Source organism: Montipora capricornis, chromosome 1, assembly GCF_036669925.1.
Source record: "Montipora capricornis isolate CH-2021 chromosome 1, ASM3666992v2, whole genome shotgun sequence".
In the NCBI taxonomy this organism is placed as follows: domain Eukaryota; kingdom Metazoa; phylum Cnidaria; class Anthozoa; order Scleractinia; family Acroporidae; genus Montipora; species Montipora capricornis.
Genome location: NC_090883.1, coordinates 16,715,873 through 16,735,872, shown reverse-complemented (window position 1 = coordinate 16,735,872; position 20,000 = coordinate 16,715,873). Strand labels below are relative to the sequence as shown.

The window sequence follows — 20,000 nt, the reverse complement described above, 5'->3', positions numbered from 1 at the left end:
CTTGATCAGCCGCTCGTGTAGTTCTCCCCACCATACCCTAGTAATTTATTATGTTTTGTTTCAAGATGCTAGGTTCCCAAGCCGATTTATATTTTTGGAATCGGATGCCAGACTACTTTGAAAGAGCAAGATGGGCTTAAAAGTCGCTTTCCTGTCCAAATTTATGTTTAATTACGTTGTTCTTGTAGTGTCCGGATACTGGGCACGCTGTCCGGATACTGGGCAACATTCGTGGTCTGCAAAGATATTAATTTCACGACGGATACGAAGGTAAAAAACTTAAATCTTTTTTCGTCATATTACAGACTAAATAGATTGTCTCTGGGCCAAATTTCAGAACTCTTGCGACTAAGGAAGGAACAGTTACAACATTTCTAAACTGAAGTGTCCGGATACTGGGCAACATACTGTAACGTTCCCTCACAGGTACCCCAAGTTCGAGAAATGAGCAGCTCTTTATTTATAAGGATTTGTATGGGGAAAATAACGATTGTTTCTGTGACCTATGAAAATGTAACGATTTAAATAAAAATCGTCTTACCTTACTTTTCTTGAGTGTTTTTTCGCTCCTGCGTGGTCTTTGAGCCGATTTACGGCCATTCCTGTTAGTTTTTGAGGAACCAGTTTGCTCCCTCTATATATACTAAACAAGGTTGGGTACTCTCACGAAGCAGACGATCCGATCCGCCGAAGGAAAACGGCCGTAAATTCTCTCCAGCAGCTCCAGTCGCCTGGAAATTCCGGGTAGAGCACGGACGATAGTTAATTGTTCCTTCCGTGGTCTTTGCTTGGCGTCGAATCTTCACACAGGCCGAACAAAATGTCAGCAATCTCTGAAAACTTTCCCGTTTTAGCCATCGAAAGAGGCTTTGTTCAAACTTCGCGTTACCCAACGATCAAAAGTTAGCTTAGCGACCCGGCCGGAGACGTCCACTCCTGGTGGGAGACAGTCCTTTGCTCCCATCAAAAATCATTTCCTTGAATTCACTTCCTTGAAATCCTACAGCAAAAGTCTTTCTTTAGTTTCACAGATGAACAACAAGGAGTATTGAGAACTGCAGGGTACGAGGGTATTGATTTTTGATGAGAGCAAAGGACTGTCTCCCACCCGGAGTGGAAGTCTCTGGCCGGGTCGTGATCGTTGGGTAACGCGAAGTTTGAAGAAAGCCTCTTTCGATGGCTAAAAGGGGAAAGTTTTCAGAGATTGCCGACGTTTTATTCGGCCTCTGTGAATATTCGACGCCAAGCAAAGACCACGGAAGGATCAATTAACTATTGTCCGTGTTCTACCCGGAATTTCCAGGCGACTGGAGCTGCTGGAGAGAATTTACGGCCGTTTTCCTTCGGCGGATCGGATCGACTGCTTCGTGAGAGTACCCAACCTTGTTTAGTATATATAGAGGGAGCAAACCGGTTCCTCAAAAACTAACAGGAATGGCCGTAAATCGGCTCAAAGACCACACAGGAGGGAAAAAACACTCAAGTAAAGTAAGGTAAGACGATTTTTATTTAAATCGTTACATTTTCATAGGTCACAGAAACAATCGTTATTTTCCCCATACAAATCTTTATAAATAAAGAGCTGCTCATATATCGAGCTTGAGGTACCTGTGGTTCCCTTCGGTACGTTTATGGCGCAGAATGGCTATTATTTGCAGGACATATACTTGCTTCCTGGAAAAATTACTCTTGTCTTACTTGAAATCCCATGTGGGTTCTTAGTAGACTCCAATTGGATGCGATTACTCACTTACAAATGCAAATCTACAAGACAACGCTGGGAGTTGCGAATACCCTGTGGAATAAGTGTCCATCAAATGTAGGTCAATGTACAAGCAGTTTGCAGGCAGTAGATTTCAGATTTCATAGTACAAGTATATACCTGGACACAGTTGAACAACTGTATCCAGCTGCTTGGGTTTTGAAATCAGCATAAATATTATACTCAAGCAAAATGCAAATCTCACTGCAGCATTAATCTATTTAAACAAATCTTTGAAGATGTAAAAGAGCACTCTACAGAATGACAGAAATGTGGTCACAGATAAAACGATAAATTATTTCTGAGTTTATTAAAGGAAGCTTGAAAGGATTTTCCTCTCTTTATAGTTCAATGGAAAGAGATTACTCCAATCCTTACAAAAGGGCTACAGCTTCATAGCTGTGCAATACTATTGTGAGGCAATGTTTTAAAGGGTGTTTTCTGGGTCCCAACTGCTGCTATGGTAATGGTACAGTGCCGCTCAAAGATCGTCTACAACTTGGTGTTTGAAAAGTATCTTGAAAACCAATTCAGTGAGCAGTATCTTGTTTTTTAGATTTTGAAACCATATCATAATTCTCTGACCCAGTACATGATGTGACAAAGAGAGATAAACTGGAGTAGAATTTGAAATATTTATGAAAAAGCTGAAAGATGAAAAAAATTCCACTCGATAATTTTTTGAAAATTCACTTTAAGAATGCAAAATAACGCTTTTCACTTGTTTCCAAACAAATCAGCGAAGGAAGCTTGATGAATTTTTTTTGACATAAACCTGACAAAATCTAACAAACTCTATTTCCGGTTGTCTAATTTTGATTCATTATCCTCTGGAGCGGCTCAGGTGGCAAGTGTGGCATTAAGCCGGAACACTCGGCTGAACACCTGTTCTGAGCCTCCTAAAGGATAAGGATATGGCATCTTTTGTAATAAGTTAAACTAAGTAATTTGCAATAAACTTGAAACTTAAGGATATGCCATTATAACGATGGCAAATTTTATTTTCTAGTACACTGTCAGTATAATAAAACATGTATTTCTACATCGACATACAGTGTGTTTATGTATACATAATTATTGGAAATGTGCAAATTACCTTGACGGATGTTCCTTTGCTTGATTTTGGAAAGCAGTGGCAACTTGATTTTGGTGTTTGGGTCGTTTCCTCATGGTGATTTTTTTAACTCACCAGGACAAGACATTACCGAGAATGGTGGAATTAATGGCTTAATTGGTACATTTTCGAAGGGAATTCTATAACCTTTTTTTTCCAGATTGCTTCCACCCTTTTATGACAAGGGTCGCACAATGCACGAGAAAGACCATCATCTGCCTGGACTTAAAGTTTGGTCGAAAACGTCTTCAAATATTCTCAAAAATTCACCATAAAGGTTTCACTTTCTCTGTTTGTTAACAAAAACGTAAGAACGCAATCGACAAAAGTCGTCAACTGTTTCTTTCGGGTGGCTCAACAATATTGTGAAGAGAACACGAGCTCGAAAGCGTTAAATTTAGCGCGCATTGAAATAAAGTCATACTGCGTGTGGCCCGTGCGATCAAGAATTTCTCGAGATTAGCAAAGTTTCTGCCACCGCAATTCATGTAACAAATCTAGAAATACCTCGACCAATACCACGACCAGGAAAAGGGGGCAAAATAAAAATAATTGTCAGTTCAAAATTAATCACTGCTATTTTAGGTGAATCGGGGACGACATCTTTAAACAAATCCCTCACACTTGGCAATACGTTACTGTAACGATACCTGCAAAAGGTTCAGCGTATTTCTCCGCCGATATTCCGAACGCTTTCGTATACATTTTGTGCTGGGATTGAGACTTTTCTTCTCCAGCAAAATCTTGCCGAACGAAGCAAGGTGAGTATGGCGAACAATTGATTTCCGTGTAAGAAGACACGAAACGATTTCACGGCCTGCTGACCTCTGATTGGGCAGAAAAACACAAAGAATTTCTTACACCAATCAGAATTGAGAATGACCTCTACTGTTTGGAACTCGTCTGGTAAGAACGTGTCCCCAGGGGCTCTTCTCGCCCCACTATGCTTTTCTTCGTTTTCTTTCTTGCCTCCGCAATCTGCCCCTGGGTCTCCGAGGATGGCCCACATAGGACGCCGAGTCTGGGAATCAAACCCGGGCCACATTGGTGGGAGGCGAGTGCTCTCACCACTGCGTCAGCCCAAAGATAAAGTACATAACATAAAGAACATAAATCGAACAAAAATGGCATACCTAGTCTTCTCAATAACTTATCAGTGTTTTTGTGGCGTACTCTGGCCATTTCAGCACTATTCCAGTGGGTTGTGGGTTCGCTGTTTTCTCTCGATATACTATTTGAAGGTTGGAAACTCCAATGAAGCAGTCTGAAACACAAGCTGCTGTAAATTCTTCCAAAAAGCTCAAAGCGACCCGAAATTCCACTGACAGACAAACTGTCACGGAAAGGAATTGAGAATCGCCGAAGTGGGCTAACACGAACTAACCCTAGCCCTAACCCTAACCCTAACCCGACCGGGCCCAAGGTCAAAATCTGTTACACACCAGGTGGGCGACGAGGCTTAGTCTCAGTAGCAGGTACAACTGAGGCCCTTCTCAGGAAAGTACTGAGCTGTCACGCAGATACGGACGAAGCTCAGGGAAATGTTGATGCATTAAAGATTTTTCGTAAACAAAACATTAACATTCGTTTTGTTTTATAGTGTATCAGTCACTGATATCGTTGCCAACCCGGTGTGTAACAAATTTGAACCTTGGGCCCGGTTGGCAAGGTGTTTCCCAACTGCCGTGCACGAAACTTGGTGACAAAGCATCATGGACAGTCCTCGATGGAAGGGAGCCGTTAGATTAGCGACCCGAATCCACAAGCCCTGAAGAAACATGTCGCTGTTGCTTTCGCAGAACATTTTCTCATGGTCCACAAAATTTCGCTGTATACCCGTATCTTAAAATTTGGATAACACCCAAATACGCAAGATGCACAGACGTGAACGTGAGAGGCACTTATTTCGGGGAGATCGTGGTCTTCAAAGAGAGGCACCGTTTAGAAAATAAACAGATTCCTTTGAACTAGAAAGTTGCTGCATTCGAAGGTAGCTCCAAAAAGAACTGTAGTGTAAAATTTGCCCTTGGGGAATCTTTATTGATATTCATGTGCTAGATAATGAAGTGAAATGACGTTTTTTGTTTTCGCATTTTCTTTCCGATTAACGATAATTCCTTAATTGTAAGGAATAATTGCTACCTTAACATCAGCAACTTGTTTCTTCGCGTTTTCTTCTGACAAAATTCTTTCAAAGAAATGTAGTTAGTGGATGATTCAGCGCAAAAAAGCAGCATGCAGCATTACGTCACCTGGGTTATTCTGAACCTAAAAATGCAAATATCTGCTGTTTTCACTTGGTGTAAAGAGACTCAGTTCTAATAATAATAATTTGGCAGTGCTAATAACCCTCTACTTGCAGCAACTCACCATATCGGGCTGAAAGCATACCGGCGAAGGCGCCTCTGGCTGCCGCTATACAGTCCATGATTGATGTCGGAGTACAGCACCATAGCTAGATGTTAAATAGCTGTAAGTCGATTTTGATGAGGGAGGAAAACAAGAGTACCCGGAAAAAGGCCCTCGCGTCAGGTTGAGATCGACTGAAACTCAAGCCACATGCAAGAGGGTGCCAGAGTTGAAGACCGGTTCGCAGTGTTAGGAGGCCCGATGGATGACCACTGAGCCACCCTGACTCCCACATCTCATTCAAACCGGTATGTCTCTTAACCGCCGTAAACAGAGCTGTCAGAGTGCCGAGCAACTCTGTCTTCGCTGTCTTTATCGCCGTGCGATCTGAACCGATTTAACTTATTACAGGTACTGTTAGATAAAAAAATCCCTTTTTCACGAATGGCACGCCGCGAAACGATAAGCGCATCATTTTAAGATCACGCAGCAAATAACTCTCATTGCTTTCATATAAAGCAGTCGTTTAAGTTAATTCGCTGTAAGTAGGTAGAAATCAGCTTCAACATCAAATTCCTAGAGCATTCCTTCATAGGAAACCTTTCACAAAGTTGATGTAATATGATTTAACATCCCTTTTACTATGGGTGGCGCTCGTGAGTGTTCGTGAGAGATCGTATTAAAAACGAGTAAGTTGGAAAGTACACCCTTAGTCTCAAGGGACCTCAAGGAGCGGCGCTAAAGCAGGCTTCAATGACGATGTGCTTGTGTGGGCCCCATTCCATCAGTAGGGCTAAAGCTCACATGGTTCATATGGGGTAGACACTTAGCACTTCACATTATACTCTAATCAGTTAAGTCTTTTGCAGCTTACAAGTTGACAACAACATCAACAAGAAACGAAATTATAACTATGCGCATACAACATTTTTAAATTCCCAAATGTTTCAAAAATCCTTCGAATTTTAACTCAAATTTTCTATAGTTTCTCTAGGTTTATTTTGCTTTTTTAACGTCTCGATTGAAAAAGTATGTTATCGTTATTTTGCAGCTTACAAGTTGGCACTTTGTGACCAGATACGCTACTGAAATTGAGCTTGAAGAGAGGAATTCGGCCACTTAAGACGCCATTTCCTTATAAATTTCTGCCATCAGTCATTAAATTTCGCGCGGTGCTATTATGTTAATAAGGTTATAACTCATGCATATCAATGATGTCCGGCCAGTTATTCATCACTTGTGAAATTTCGTCGTTCGTGTTGCTGATTGGACGAACGATATTTCTTCACAGTGATTCATTTAGAAACAGTACGAATTTTATTAACTATGATTATAGTGGGTAAATCTCCGTATGTATGAAGTAAAATGATTCTTTATAGATCAAATGTTATTTATAGGCAGATAAATTCAAACTAACCAATAATATTATAGAAAACACAACTGACATAACAGTAAAAGTTTACAAGTGTAAAGCTAAACTGACATGATCAACTTGTTTGCTGAGTTCAACGTTTGAGCCGCTCAATATGGAAGCTCTCCATGCAAGTGTATACTTAAGGAGTTAAAAGCTGGAAATAACGGATCCTACCTTTGCTATTAGCAACTTCTAATGTCTAAATGAAATAAATGAAACCAAGACACAAGTAAGATACAACAGATTTTATTGAAAAGGGGGAGATTTTGTTTTCGATAAACAGTTGTTAAAAAAGTATAAAATACCACACTGTGAAGTCTTAGCTCTGCTCTGAATAGCTGTTTTTAGGTAAAAAAAACGTTTCACCTTATGTAAAATAATAATAGTCAGAATGAAAATAAAATATAAACAGGACTATTTTCTTAAATAGGGTCTTAAACATTGGTACACAATGTCTGCCATTTTGTCGTAACCGTAGGGAGTGAGATGCAGATGATCAGCCCAAAGGAGATTCTGAGTCTGCAGAGGAAGTGAATGCCTTGGCATCTTAGTCGCTAAATCACACAGTACAGTGCTTCCTTTTGATCTTCGAGCATAATCTCTTAAATCTTCGTTGATTCTCCTTCGCATGACCCACAGTGTTTTAAAATTGGGCCAGGCCTCGTAAGCTGTTTCCGGAATAGTAAGCAGGAGTGTCCGAGCACCGTACTTATGAGCGATCTCGTGGAGGACTTTAATGTCACGAACTATTCGTGGCCTCCAAACACTGATCAGTTGGTTCATGAATGAATCGTCATCCCCAAAGTTCTTGACATGCGCTACGTCATTGGTGCCACCTAAAATTATCACCCAATCAAATCGTGAGCTATTCCCGAGAACTTGTGGCAAGCGTCGTGCCATGCTTCCATGAGCCATCTCACGCACTTTGCCGCTGGTCTTGAAATGGTACTTAATTCGTCCGTCAGAATTTAGAAGTTGACTTAGTCTTTGACTATATGGGTGGAAGCTGTGACCGTGATTATAAAATCCACTAGTTATACTGTCACCAAAACAAAGTATATTTCTCGACAAGGGATCAGAATTCCCCGGTGAAGAAAAAGAGCTCACACTACTGCCAGTCCCTTGAGAAAGAGAACCAGTCTGCTGAGCCAACGAAGACGGCTCCATAGGTATCTTCAGAGAGGCAGATACTCTTCTCCCCTCAGATGCTGAGATGGGGTCGTACGGAAGCCCAGGTGGAGAAGTTGGCAAACGCGTTGGGGTTTCTATTGACGTTTCGTCTGGTGGGCTCTGAAGGACTGCGTCAGTTTGTCTTGACGTCGGCGAGGGAACAGCAGGAGAGGGTTTGTGCTTTGTTATCGGTAGTCGGCTAGGAATATTGTGTATAACGGAAGGCCTCGTTGAGGGTCTATTCTTCGCAACAGTTGTGATTTTTAAATTATTTGAAATCAGATTTCCCATGTCTAACCTTGACAAAAGATTCGTTAACCCAAGGTCATTTGTGGTTACTCTTGGAGTTGTGTGCTTTGATGGTACTGTATAATGTTCTGGCTTAATTCTTGGCTGAGCATCTAGTAAAGAATCGCCATTTGCTTTTTGATCTTTTTTAACAATCAATGGAAGGATGTTTTTCAAAATATCCTCGATGTTATAATTATTGCTCTTTCGCTTAGCCGTTGATGGCGTCTGAGAGGTGAATGTAGTTTTCATTGTTGACCTTGTGGTCTTCGATGTCACTTTGAGTGTTGGTTTCGTCATTGCCTTCGTCGTTGCCATGCTGTTTCCAGCTTTGGTGACATTTTGCATGCTCCTTAGTACTGCGGGAAGAAGTTTTGCGAGCAACGCCTGAATATTATCTTCTCTTTTTACATTCGTTTTCTTTTTATCCTTTGGTGCCATTATCCTTTTTGAAGGGTGTTTTCTGGTCTTGTTCATCCTTAGATCCATTTCAGTTTTCTTTTTACTTTGTTTAGAGTGCTTCTTCCTTATCTGGCTCTTTGTAAGAACGGCCTCCAGCGAGTCAAAAACCTGGCTCTGAGTCCTGTTAAATTTTTTCATGTCATAAACCTTAGCAAGCTTCAGTACTTTCAACAGATTTCTGTAGAATTTTTCATCTGATGGCTTCACATCAGTCTTTCCTTTCCTTTGCTTTTCCTTTTCATTTTCCTTTCATATTTCTTTTCCTTTGCTCCATAGTGGTTCTTTCTTTTCTTTTGCAGTCCTTTTAATTTACTTCTCCTCACTTTATGGATCGTGAGGTTGAATTTATGGGATTTGGACTTAGACAATTTTTTTCGTCTTTTTCTTTTCATAACCTGATGAAATGTTCTCGAAAGCAATTTACCGTTCCTTTTTCGTTTGCCTTTTTTGTGCCGTTTCGTGTTTTTATTGTTATGATGGTGCTGATGTCCGTGCTTGGTAAGTGCAGAGACCTCATGGAGCTCCTTTCTATGCTGTTTCTCCATTTTATGAGCAAGCATGGCAGAAATATCCCAAACCCTTGTTTCCTTGCCGTTGGCCGGCAAGTGTTTAAGAGAACGCACATAAGACAACTTGCAAATCCGAACTTTGTATCTCGGAATTTCCTGCTTATTCGTCCGCCTGTCCACAACTATTATTCCCTTAGTCAGATACCATTTTTTCCTGCATATTTGCGCGTATCGCATGGAATACTTGCTTCGATGGTATCTTCTTATTCTCAATTTAACGAACCCACACATTAACAGTGTGTGAACAAATCTACCCTTTTCTTTTGTCCTTGTCATTTTAACGGTTCCTCGCGTAGAGAACTGGTCAATAAGTTTACAAGTTCTGATTCGATGTCGACTGACTTTCCATTTGCCTCTAACTTCATCGTGTATGGAGTGATGCTTTCGATACTGTCTGTACTGTCTAAAGTCTAGAACCTTGTGATGTCCACTGTGGTGTTTGTGGCGAACACGTACATTTCTAATACGGTGATGATGAATTTGTCGAGACCGTGTCTTTCTGACGTGTTTAAGACTCGTTTTGTGGCCCTTAAGACTTCCTACACGTAGAGATTTGTGCTGTACTTTAAGATGCAACCTCTTCAAGTGATAAAGCCCAACGTGTTTATGCTCAATTCTTCGATTAATTTGAGCTCGTTTTTGGGGCAGCAAGTGTTGAATGTGCTGCTTGCGTTTTGCATGCGCTGTGTAATGTTTGTTCTCATTTGTCTTTTCACGATGGTGATGCATTCGTGTTGAAATGCGCCTTCTTTGGTGACTAGTCGCTCGTTGAATGCCATACGTAAGTCTTAATTGAGTTCCATGATGTTTTCCCTGCTTTGATTTGTTTATATGCTTCTGCGTAGAATCTTTCGTGGACTTCCCGCTATTACTTACGATGTGGTGTCTGTTGAAAGTTGCTCTTTTTAAATTTCTTTTGTTATCTTTTTCCTTATGTTTAGAGTAATCCTGCCTCCAACGGTGTCGTACTCCATTTCCCTTCTTTCCTTTCTCTTTTCTGCGCCTCCATGCCAACTTTTTTCGCCTCCTCCTTTTCTTTTTTGACTGGTGCCTGTGGTTATCAGCATTGTTGGTACTGTCTTTGAAAAATGTAATCAGAGGTGACGGCGACGTTGTTACATCTACCTCTGAGTCTCGTTGACTGTCATCTCCATGATATCCGTTGTCACGGAATCCTTTTGTTTGCATGTTCTTGTAGGTTGGTAACACATAGGGAGACCTAAAGGGTATGGTTTTCGTAGAATACGGGATCATTTCTACCTGACGTTCGTTGGACATGCCAAAGGAATTTGCGTTGTAAGGAAAACGAGTGGAAGTCGGTTTCTGAAATTTAAACCTTCTGTCAGTGTAATCGTGTAAAATTGGAGGATGTGAATGGTAATTAAACACGTAAGGATATTGGACAGCGGGTAATCCCGAATTATAAACTGTAGGATACGGTTCTTGAGGATAATTTGGATTATCTAACAATGGCTCATCAGTATTAAACACCCTGGGATAGAAGTCATACAAAGGATTTTCCGGGATCTGACTTGACGTCCAAGAAGGATAATGATTTTTAAGCCAAGGATGGTTTGTTCGTGGAGGATTAATATTATTACTTGAAGAAATTGTACTGTGTTTCTCGTTTACAGGAGAATTGAAGATTGCTGGATTTGAATTCTCTCGCGAACTTTCGTTGTGAAAGGAAGGAGGGCTCGTTGTGCTTTGATCACTGTGACCGAAGACACTTTCATTTTGCAACCAGGAGAATGTGCTGATGTGGTAAGTTGGCGCATGTGTCGTAGGGTTTAACTTTGAGACAGTTGTCGAGTTACCAGATCCAGGTCGTCTCACTGAGCGGGAATGGGCACAAACAATCTTCCAAATCACGTAAAGGAACGTCAAAATGAACAAAGAAAAAAATGCATAGAACGCCACTGAGCCGTAACCACGTTGGCAAGAAACCAATGCGCTAAATTTCTCTGCGCAATTAAAACTACCACTGACGTCCTGAAGCTTTGATCCTGTATTTAAGTTATGAATTCTTTTCCACCAGTAATTCTTCGGCACTGACGTGGTATTTGTCCCAGATCCTCGTTTTCTTTGCTCTCCAACCATAGTGGTTTATACCGAGCAAACACTCTAAAACGGGAAACTGTGTGTTAATTCCTTAAACTTTAAGTACTTATAATTTCCTCGAAAAATGGTCTTTTGTTTCGGTATTAGAAGCTATGCAAGATTGATGTATTCTTCTTCAGACTCATCACTGATACGTGAGTCTAGCTCCAAGATATACATTTTCCCTGACTCTGATCAAAGTGTGGGCGTGGCAACAAACTTGAGAAAAGACGTGAAGGGGTTGAGAGAGAGTTTATCAATTCCCTTTTCTTCGAAGAAAAGTCGGAATTAAAAGTAATCTAAAATTACTCATGTAAAAATTGAAATATATTAATAGCTTAAGTCTGCTGTCAACATATACACGGAACGAGGAACATGCATTAGCAGATCACAAATTAAAAATCATAAATGGATTAATGCCTGGAAAAACTAACTTGAACAACATTTAATCAATACTTTAATTGAAACAGTTTCAAAAGTGAAACAGAACCTGAACCTATTCATCCTGCAGGTCACATTGCCAACGAGAGAAAACGTGTTGTAGCTCTTTACATACAAGTAAAGAGAAAAGCCACAATAAACTAAAACAGTATTATTAAAGAGTGACTTTTGCTACTTTTTTAAGGTTTGCATTCTGTATGAGGTTCTGTTTCATCGCTTCACCAGAGCAAATGAGTTTGTAAATACTTGTTTACCTGATAAACACAGCAGGTGAACAAATTGTAGACTTTCATGGATATTTAAACAAACAAGTACCGTAAATGTCGGACCAATCGCCCATGAGACTCAAGGCACTGTTTGTACCAACAGTTTGGAGTTTAAATGCCTCCGTATTATTAATTTCTTTGACTGACCTTTAAAATATCACACACTTTTCACGTACGACCCCATACAGCCTTCTGCTTTTCCTCTTGATCCCTTTCGTACGTCTCATTTGGTAACGGCGACCTTTCGGATGAAAAATCCTACCGGTGAAGGATTTTCTTTTCGATGAAATAGCTTTCGACTTCCTTTTAGAGCAAACAAAATTCGGCCCGATTTCATGCTAAAAGACAGACCTTTCTTGCTCGTCTGAAAGAAAATATTATGAGCAACGCCCTCCACCGAAAGAAATCTCAGATTTAGAGATGATGAATGGCATGAGGTCATAATGCTATACAAGAGGTTTGCGGAGGCCGTCTCTTTTACATTGCGAACTTGGTCTATTTACCTTTCCAAGAAGCGACAAATATCTTTTAAACTCGTTTTTTGTGTTGCTGTAAATAATTTTTGTTTTTATTTATCAGATATAAAGCTTCACCGATAAATCAAAATACTCCCAGAAGTCCATAACCCAAAAGTGTCGATCCCTCTTATTTGACCTTACCTTACGGTATTCATCTAAATTTGCACATGCAGGTCCCGCCAAATAATGCCCAAGCAGATTGAGTCTGATGACCACAAGCCTTCTGATTGGTGTCACTCAAGGGATTGCCCGCGATAAATGCAAAATAGCAGTAGCCATACTAAAAATAGATAATACCGTAAACCGATGGATCGGCACTTCTGGGTTTTATGGACTTGTGCTTTCAGTCATATCCTTGACTGTGAATCAAGAGGGTTTGGAGAAAACCTTCCCTAATGCTGAAATGAACAAAGTAATGCAAATTAAGATTAACTATTAACAAAGAAACCAAAACCATTTATACTCGTGTACGCAAAACACGATTCCAAAACTGCGAATAACGCGAGGCAGGATTCGCTCTGACGAAGGGCTAACGCTCGAAACGTCAGCTTTTAGAATCCCTGTACGGTGGTCAATTGACATTAGCAACTCCGTTGATAAAACCAAATTTTTGTTACCAGATTTTTGATCTTTTCACAATGGAAAAGCAGCTGGAACGTACAAGTAAGATGTAATGAACAAAATCGAACCTCACTGCCTTCTTGTAACAAAACTACCGTCTTTCACACGAAAGCAAGAACTCCGAGATGAGATAAAAACAAATGTGTTCGGTACAGAAAACAGATCAGTGCCAATTTCTTCTGGAGTTAAAGGGTATTTGTGTCACCTGCTAGAGAGATTGATATAATGCAATCCGATTGAAAATATAGTAATAGGTGTAATACATTGGAATTGGAAACTCATATCGCTTTGAGTTTTATTGACAACGATTGCTTAGCTTCGGTAACGAAACAAATATCGTGTGGATGTTAATGTTCAGGGGGTATTACTAAACCACGAAACACCGAAAAGAAACACCAAAACACCATGTATGACCCCACCATATATTGAATACTAACCGATAAAGGTTGGATTTTGAGATTAAGTATCGTTTTAGGCTAGGCCTAAAACGCCCCTAATTCATTGAGATTAATTTAAGATTAGGATTCAGGACTAAGATTAGGCCTAATCAGACCTAAAACGATATCTAATCTCAAATCCAACCTTTTTCGGTTAGTATTCAATGTAATATAGTGGGGTCATATATGGTGTTTTGCTGCTTCGTTTCGCTGTTTCAGTGTTTCGTTGTTTAGTAATGTCATGTTCAGGTACCCGGTCTCTTTCTCCTCTCGAAATCTGCCTTCAAAGTCGAACACCATTCATGCCTTCTTGGGGTTTTGCGTATGCACGCTAAGTTATTTAGACAAATTTCAGTCGTTGCTGTTTCCATCACGTTTTCTCTCTAATTAAACCTGGTTTGGTTCAGAAATCTAAATTTTGGCATCTTTTGTTTTTCCTTACTGTGTCCCATTCATAAGTGTATAACCTGTTCACAATGATGCATTTTCTTAAGGCCGCAAAGGCCATGTGTGGATAGCCTTTGTTTAGTTATTTGAAAACAAATAACATTTGTGTTGAACATATGTTTACTGATTATAACTCTACTGAGTGTTTTGTACCATGACGTAGAAAAAGAGTTCAAAGTTTACCTGGCTCAATTAGACAGCCTTAAGATTTTCACTTTATTGAATGGTCTGTTTAAAGTCTTTTTTGTTCCTTATACTGTATTCATAGAAGAAATATAAAGCAGACATTTTTTTAATACTAGATTACGGATGTGTAGGCGAATGACAAGGCTGTATATGTGCAAATAACAATCTGCGTAGCCCTGGGCAAAGCCCACAGCCTACAAAGGAAAATGTAAGAGCTCTAGACGTGATCACATGCAGGTCGATACTTGGGGAAATACTATAAGTTGTCAGTATCGATGCGTGACGAGTGGCTTAGAGCTGGTACCTGCAAATCAAGGAAAACAAAAAGGTTTATTAAAGCAAGTTTGTAGTCAATGCAATATGAACAAGGCATTGCAAAAAACAACCTCTGCAGAGCATCGGAATTATCGGTCTCCAGAAGATGCTTCTAAAACTCATTTCGAAAGAAGCAGCCCAACTCTTGCAAGTGAAAGCGACAGTGAGCTGTTTGGCTTGGCGCTAATTCTTGGTAAAACTTTGAACTCCGACACAAACAGATCTCATCAATTGTCAGATGAAATGCACTACGAAGATGAAAGAAACATAGAAGAAATCCCCATTTCACCAGTCAAGGAACAAGATCATATTCTTTGCAGGTGTTTTTCGGGAATCAACCGACGACTTCTAATTTACAAAATGTTTTATTTCTTTTTCTTCTCGGCCGTGGGGGCGTTATTTCCTTACCTCGCTGTATTTTATAAGCAACTTTGGCTTTCTGCTCACGAGACTGGAATATTGATGGGTATCAGGCCTCTGATACAACTCTTTGGAACTCCAATGTGGGGAGCGATCGCTGATACGTACAACAAAAGTAAATTTATTTTTATGGTATCATTATCCGCATGGCTGGTGTCCAACTATTCCTTATCACTTGTATCACCAGTGATCCAATTAAGTCTTTGCAGGGACAACGCGACCATAGGTATTGTTGAAGAGATCCTGGAAATACTGAAGAATAAAACTCCACCGGCCAAAACTTCCACTGATACCACTCGACACAAACAAAAAGCACCGACAGTTGTGGATACAGGAAAAGGTAATTCAGATCATTGGTTTGAAATTGTCGGACAGGTAAATAAAAGCAATCCGACGCGCAACACTATTCTTCGCAAATCAAAGAGTCTAAGTCAAGTGGAATTGTCTCACTTATTTGCGAATCTGTCTCACTACCTCGTGAATGGATCCAAATATAACGTGAAGTTCTCCGCAAAAGTTGATGCAACAATGGTCCCGGCCTTTAACAGGTCAAGGATTGTGCAAAACATAAGAATCTTTCCAAATGTTAAGCAGAGAAGACGGCGTCGAACAGACAAAACGTACGGGTTTTCAACACCCATTGCTCCTTTTCTGAGTTCACAAAGCGATCAACATATCAACCGAAGCAAACAAGTTTCTGGTGGCAAATCGCGCCGTTTTAAAGTAAATAACAGAGACTTTGTTTCCGACTCAGCGTTACTGGGATTTTTAAATAGTAGTCAGTCGGGTAAAGTTGACATTAAAGGGCTCGCCAACCAAGTAAACAGGGAAAAGATTGAAAGAGTGTTTGACTGGCTAAATATGGCTGGGGAATACCCATGGCCATTGGACACTATAGCTGACTATGAATCCACACAAACGTCATACGACTGGCAATCCCAACACGAGACACACCTGTTTACTATCCTCTTTTTTATCACTGCTGTTGGAACGCTAATAGCTGCTCCAGCAATCACTTTAGCTGATACTGCTACACTGCAAAACCTGGGTGAGTTTTAATGTTGTTAATTAACGAGGATTGTTAAAAGTACTTTCCCGAGCTCTCAGTTTAGAGCAAATTCAGAGAAATTTAGGAATTAAAATAAATAGAGAGCAAATTAGGAATTAACGGTAATCGTTAATTTAGAGACAGAGAATGGGTTGGTCAAGTGAAGCCAATTTTTATATGTCACACAAAAATTAACAAAAAGAAAGAAAAAAAGAACAAATCAGATATGTAGATTAAACCATACCTTATGGAGCTTGCATGGGACACCCAAATAGTTCGAGGAACTGACCAAGTAGGTAACCAGGACAGACCAAAACACTGACACTCTGTCTCACACTGGTTGTGGGATATGTGAGAACGAGATTAGACCAAAACCTCATACGTTTTGAAAAAAAGCTTTTGTCTATAAATTAAAACTCATTACCAGGAGCACGCACGGGAGTGTTCTAGATGCAAATTCTTAAGAGGTGTAGGTAAGGCCCTGGTCAAACGCCGTACTTCACATGAGCCGAACTCAGCCCATGTGAAGTACGACGTTTGACCCGGGCCTAAGTGATCGTCTGGGAAGATCCCGTGCATTACTTCGAAGGATATCAGGCTAAAATACGCCTACATATTGTCGAAAGTAAAACGGTCGCTGCCGTCCGTTCTCTGAAGCCAAATACGTTGGAGTGAGTTACCGTCTGGCTGTGCAACTTGTGTAGAATGGCGTAGTGGTTGGTCTTCATCAGCTCCTGTGACATCTGTGATCGTATGAGTTTCAGTCGATCTCAACCTGACTCGAGGGGTTCGACATGGCACTAAAAGAATGTTATTGATTCCCTAAGACCGCACGAAACAGTGGTGATTAGAAGGGATATGTCAAGAATAGTTGTGTTTCAGTATAAGTAAGTAATCGTTTACTATCCTCATGAAAGGTTAAGTTCGTTCCCCTTTTATTGATCGTAAAATGGAAAATCCAAACCCCGCTTTTAGCAGCCACTTAAACGCCAGGAGCTGAAAGGTTCTCATTATTACAAGGCATAGCTAATCACGCTTTCATCGACTTGTATTCAGTGATACAAAAACGGGCTTTATCGAAGCCACTTCCGGTTTGGAGGCGCTTGTCATAAGTTGTTAATATCGGCGAGCTGAAATGTGAGATTTTTTTATGATGGTAATTAGTAAAGATTTTCATATAAAGCAGTTTTCAAATGACTGTCGAAAGCAATTACGCGATTGCAATTGCTGCGCTTAGTGATTGGTTTTAAAACCTTGCGTCAGTTTGTCAATCAATAAAAAAGAACCAATCGCGACTTGCACACGTGATTTTTCCCGAGATCGACAACCATTATGCTCGAGTAGTGACCAAGTTTGGAGAAAGAAGTCCAGTGACTTCCTTCACGAACAACATTAAACCTGTGCAGTGCTGCTAATCTTACTTTCCATTATTTCAAAGAAATTTTCTTTACATTCAACTTGTAAACAGGCCTTTTTGCAAAATGAGTAATTTTCGTTTAAGATAAATTGTAATTTATTAATATCGTAACAGTACAAATAATACCATTATTACGTTTCGTGATAATGTAGTTACTTTCCAGTCGTATACTGCTTTATGAATTGAAAATCTGAGAGACAAATATTTGTACAAGTTATATTGCCGAGGGAATTATTAAAGAATATCACTGGTTTTTTCATTATGAAAAGTACTTAGTCCTACTTGTGAAAGACAGAAATACGAAGGGCTAACACTCGAAATGTCAGCGTTCAAATTTCTTTACAGTGGTCAATTTACCATATCAACTCAGTTGATAAACCCTTTTCTGACACTGACACAGCACCGCAGCTTCTTTACAAACTTTCTTTGAAAGCGTGCCAATCCCTTGCCTAGAACGCAGTGTCTGACACTTGCCGACCGCAGATTAACCGTAATTATTAAAATCTCAACCTCGGATAATGCATTTCTCGTGCTCTGATTGGTTTACTCAATCTCGATTATCAGCTCATATACCTTAGTTTGACCTTCTATGGCAAACGATTGCGCTAAGCGTTGCTAAGCTAAAATTATTTTCGCCGGCAAGCGAAATTTCTCTCTGAATAAAACAAAAAAAAAATCAATTCGGTCGTTGAGAAGTACTCGAAAAGGTAAGAATTGTTTTTGTGATGAGCCTGCATCTGTCTGACCACCAGGTATTACACAACATCGCATCTTCATAAGTATCTTCGATTTCGCTCGCATTTTCTCGATTTTTTCGCTCGTATTTTGTAAGGAGTTAAAAAAAACAATTATTCCATTCGCGGTTGTTGGATATGAGACTGGTTATAGCCAACTCGGCGCTACGCGCCTCGTTGGCTATTTACCATCTCATATCCAACGCGCGCTCATGAAATAATTGTTAATTAACTCGCAGTAAAAGCTAACTGTTTTAAAATGGGTGCTCAGACTTGAATACTGCTTCTCAGCGCTATTGGAAATGGTTGTGCTTTAAAGACTTAATTTAAGTACTGTTTATCGGCGCTCAGTATTTGTAGGCAGTCTGCAGTTGTCACACACCTCCTGAAATGATAACTGTTTCAAAGAAGTCCGTAAATCTAATTGAGAGCTTGACAGGGGCGGATTTTAGTTCGTCGGAGATTTATTTTTTTGTCAAAATATACAATAATTTTATAATTTTGTAAGCAGTCTGTTGGAGCTTTTGACTTTTTTAGCTAAAGCATGATTTTTCGCTGATAGTATGACCAAAGTTGTGCGAAAAAGCTTTCAACGTTACCGGCGTTAATATTATCCTTTTGAAATGACGAAGAAGACTGGATGAGAATTCCTTGTCTACAGTCAACCTATTTTACAGAGACTGTAACAACGTAAAATCTTAATGTCTATATATATAATTATATATATTTTGGTTAGGTAGAAATAGAATATCATTGTGACACGTACGTGCTTGTGTGCTGTTCCATCAAATCATGAACCCTGTGTTCATTGCTGCCTTTTACACTGCCAAGCATCTCTTTGGATTCAGGGTAGGACTTAGCCGTTCGTTACAGGGTTCGACATTAGATGTTATTGAGGCATACAGGCATATTAACGTGGTGAAAGATCAGCTGGCAGATATACGCAAGGATGCAAAAACAGTGTTTGCGCATTCAGTGCATGAAAAGATTCAGAAAATGGCTAAGAAAGCAGACGTAAAGATCATCATCCTGCGCACTTGTGGTATACAGACACTTCATTCGTTTCTTCCGAGGCTGTTGTGACTTTGGAGCGAAGAGTCATAAACCATGCATCATTATAACCACAACTTATAATTTTATTCAATATGGAATCCTGATATTTTACTTTCCAGATTGCACCAGATTGCATGCAAGAGTACCCAAATTTTCAAAATTTTCTGGGGGGGAATGCCCCCAGACCCCCCTAGAAAGTAGCGCCGAACGCGCTACTGAGGCGCGCTGATTAGTATTCTTGTTCGGCCCCCACTTTCAAAAAATGCTAGATCCGCCCCTGCTTAACCCTCATTTGTGAAAAGAATTATTTTACTTGAATTTCCTAATTAAGATTCAAAATCATAGCATTATACGCCAGTTGACTAAAATGCACTACAATAGACACCACAGTATAATACTGTAATAATAGAGTTTAATTTTATATTATTTACTTGCCTAGACAAACCTGAAGCCTATGGCAAGCAGCGATTATGGGGTGCATTTGGTTGGGGACTTGCTGCGTTTATTGTCGGTTCAAGCCTTTCTACGATAGAAGAACTCAACAGTTGTAACGATCCATTGAACGTGGACTATCTGCCATGTTTTTACGCTTTTGCCTGTTTGATGGGAGTGGCCTTCTTAATCGGTGCCTTTTTTGAATTTGATGATAAAAAATCTCAAGACAATAATATATGGCATGGACTAGAGACGCTTATAAGCTGTCAGTACTTATTCTTTATCCTGACGATCCTGTTCTGTGGGCTCGCTTTAGGTTTTATACAAACATTTCTATTTTGGCATTTACAGGATATAGGAGGTTCTCAGTTCTTGTTCAGCACCATTACAGCAATTCACTGCTTCTCAGAAGTCATGGTTTACAGCTTTTCTGG

General features: G+C 40.0%; 2 protein-coding genes across 2 annotated transcripts in view; one reads left to right on the top strand and one right to left on the bottom strand.

Moving 5' to 3' along the window:
* Positions 1-6,959: 6,959 nt before the first annotated feature.
* On the bottom strand, positions 6,960-12,271 carry LOC138051910 (uncharacterized). Its single transcript, XM_068898217.1, is given in 3 exon segments — positions 6,960-8,783; positions 8,786-11,252; positions 12,083-12,271. Coding segments are annotated over 2 exon segments (4,173 nt in total). The 5' UTR covers positions 11,229-11,252; positions 12,083-12,271; the 3' UTR covers positions 6,960-7,053.
* Positions 12,272-14,502: 2,231 nt separating this feature from the next.
* LOC138051903 (major facilitator superfamily domain-containing protein 6-like) overlaps positions 14,503-20,000 on the top strand; it is a 6,014-nt gene continuing 516 nt past the window's right edge. The window contains exons 1-2 of the mRNA XM_068898204.1: positions 14,503-15,927; positions 19,571-20,000. The exon at positions 19,571-20,000 is cut by the window's right edge and continues 516 nt beyond it. Of these exons, the coding sequence (XP_068754305.1) occupies positions 14,505-15,927; positions 19,571-20,000 (1,853 nt within the window). The 5' untranslated portion in view covers positions 14,503-14,504. The remainder of the gene's footprint in view (positions 15,928-19,570) is intronic.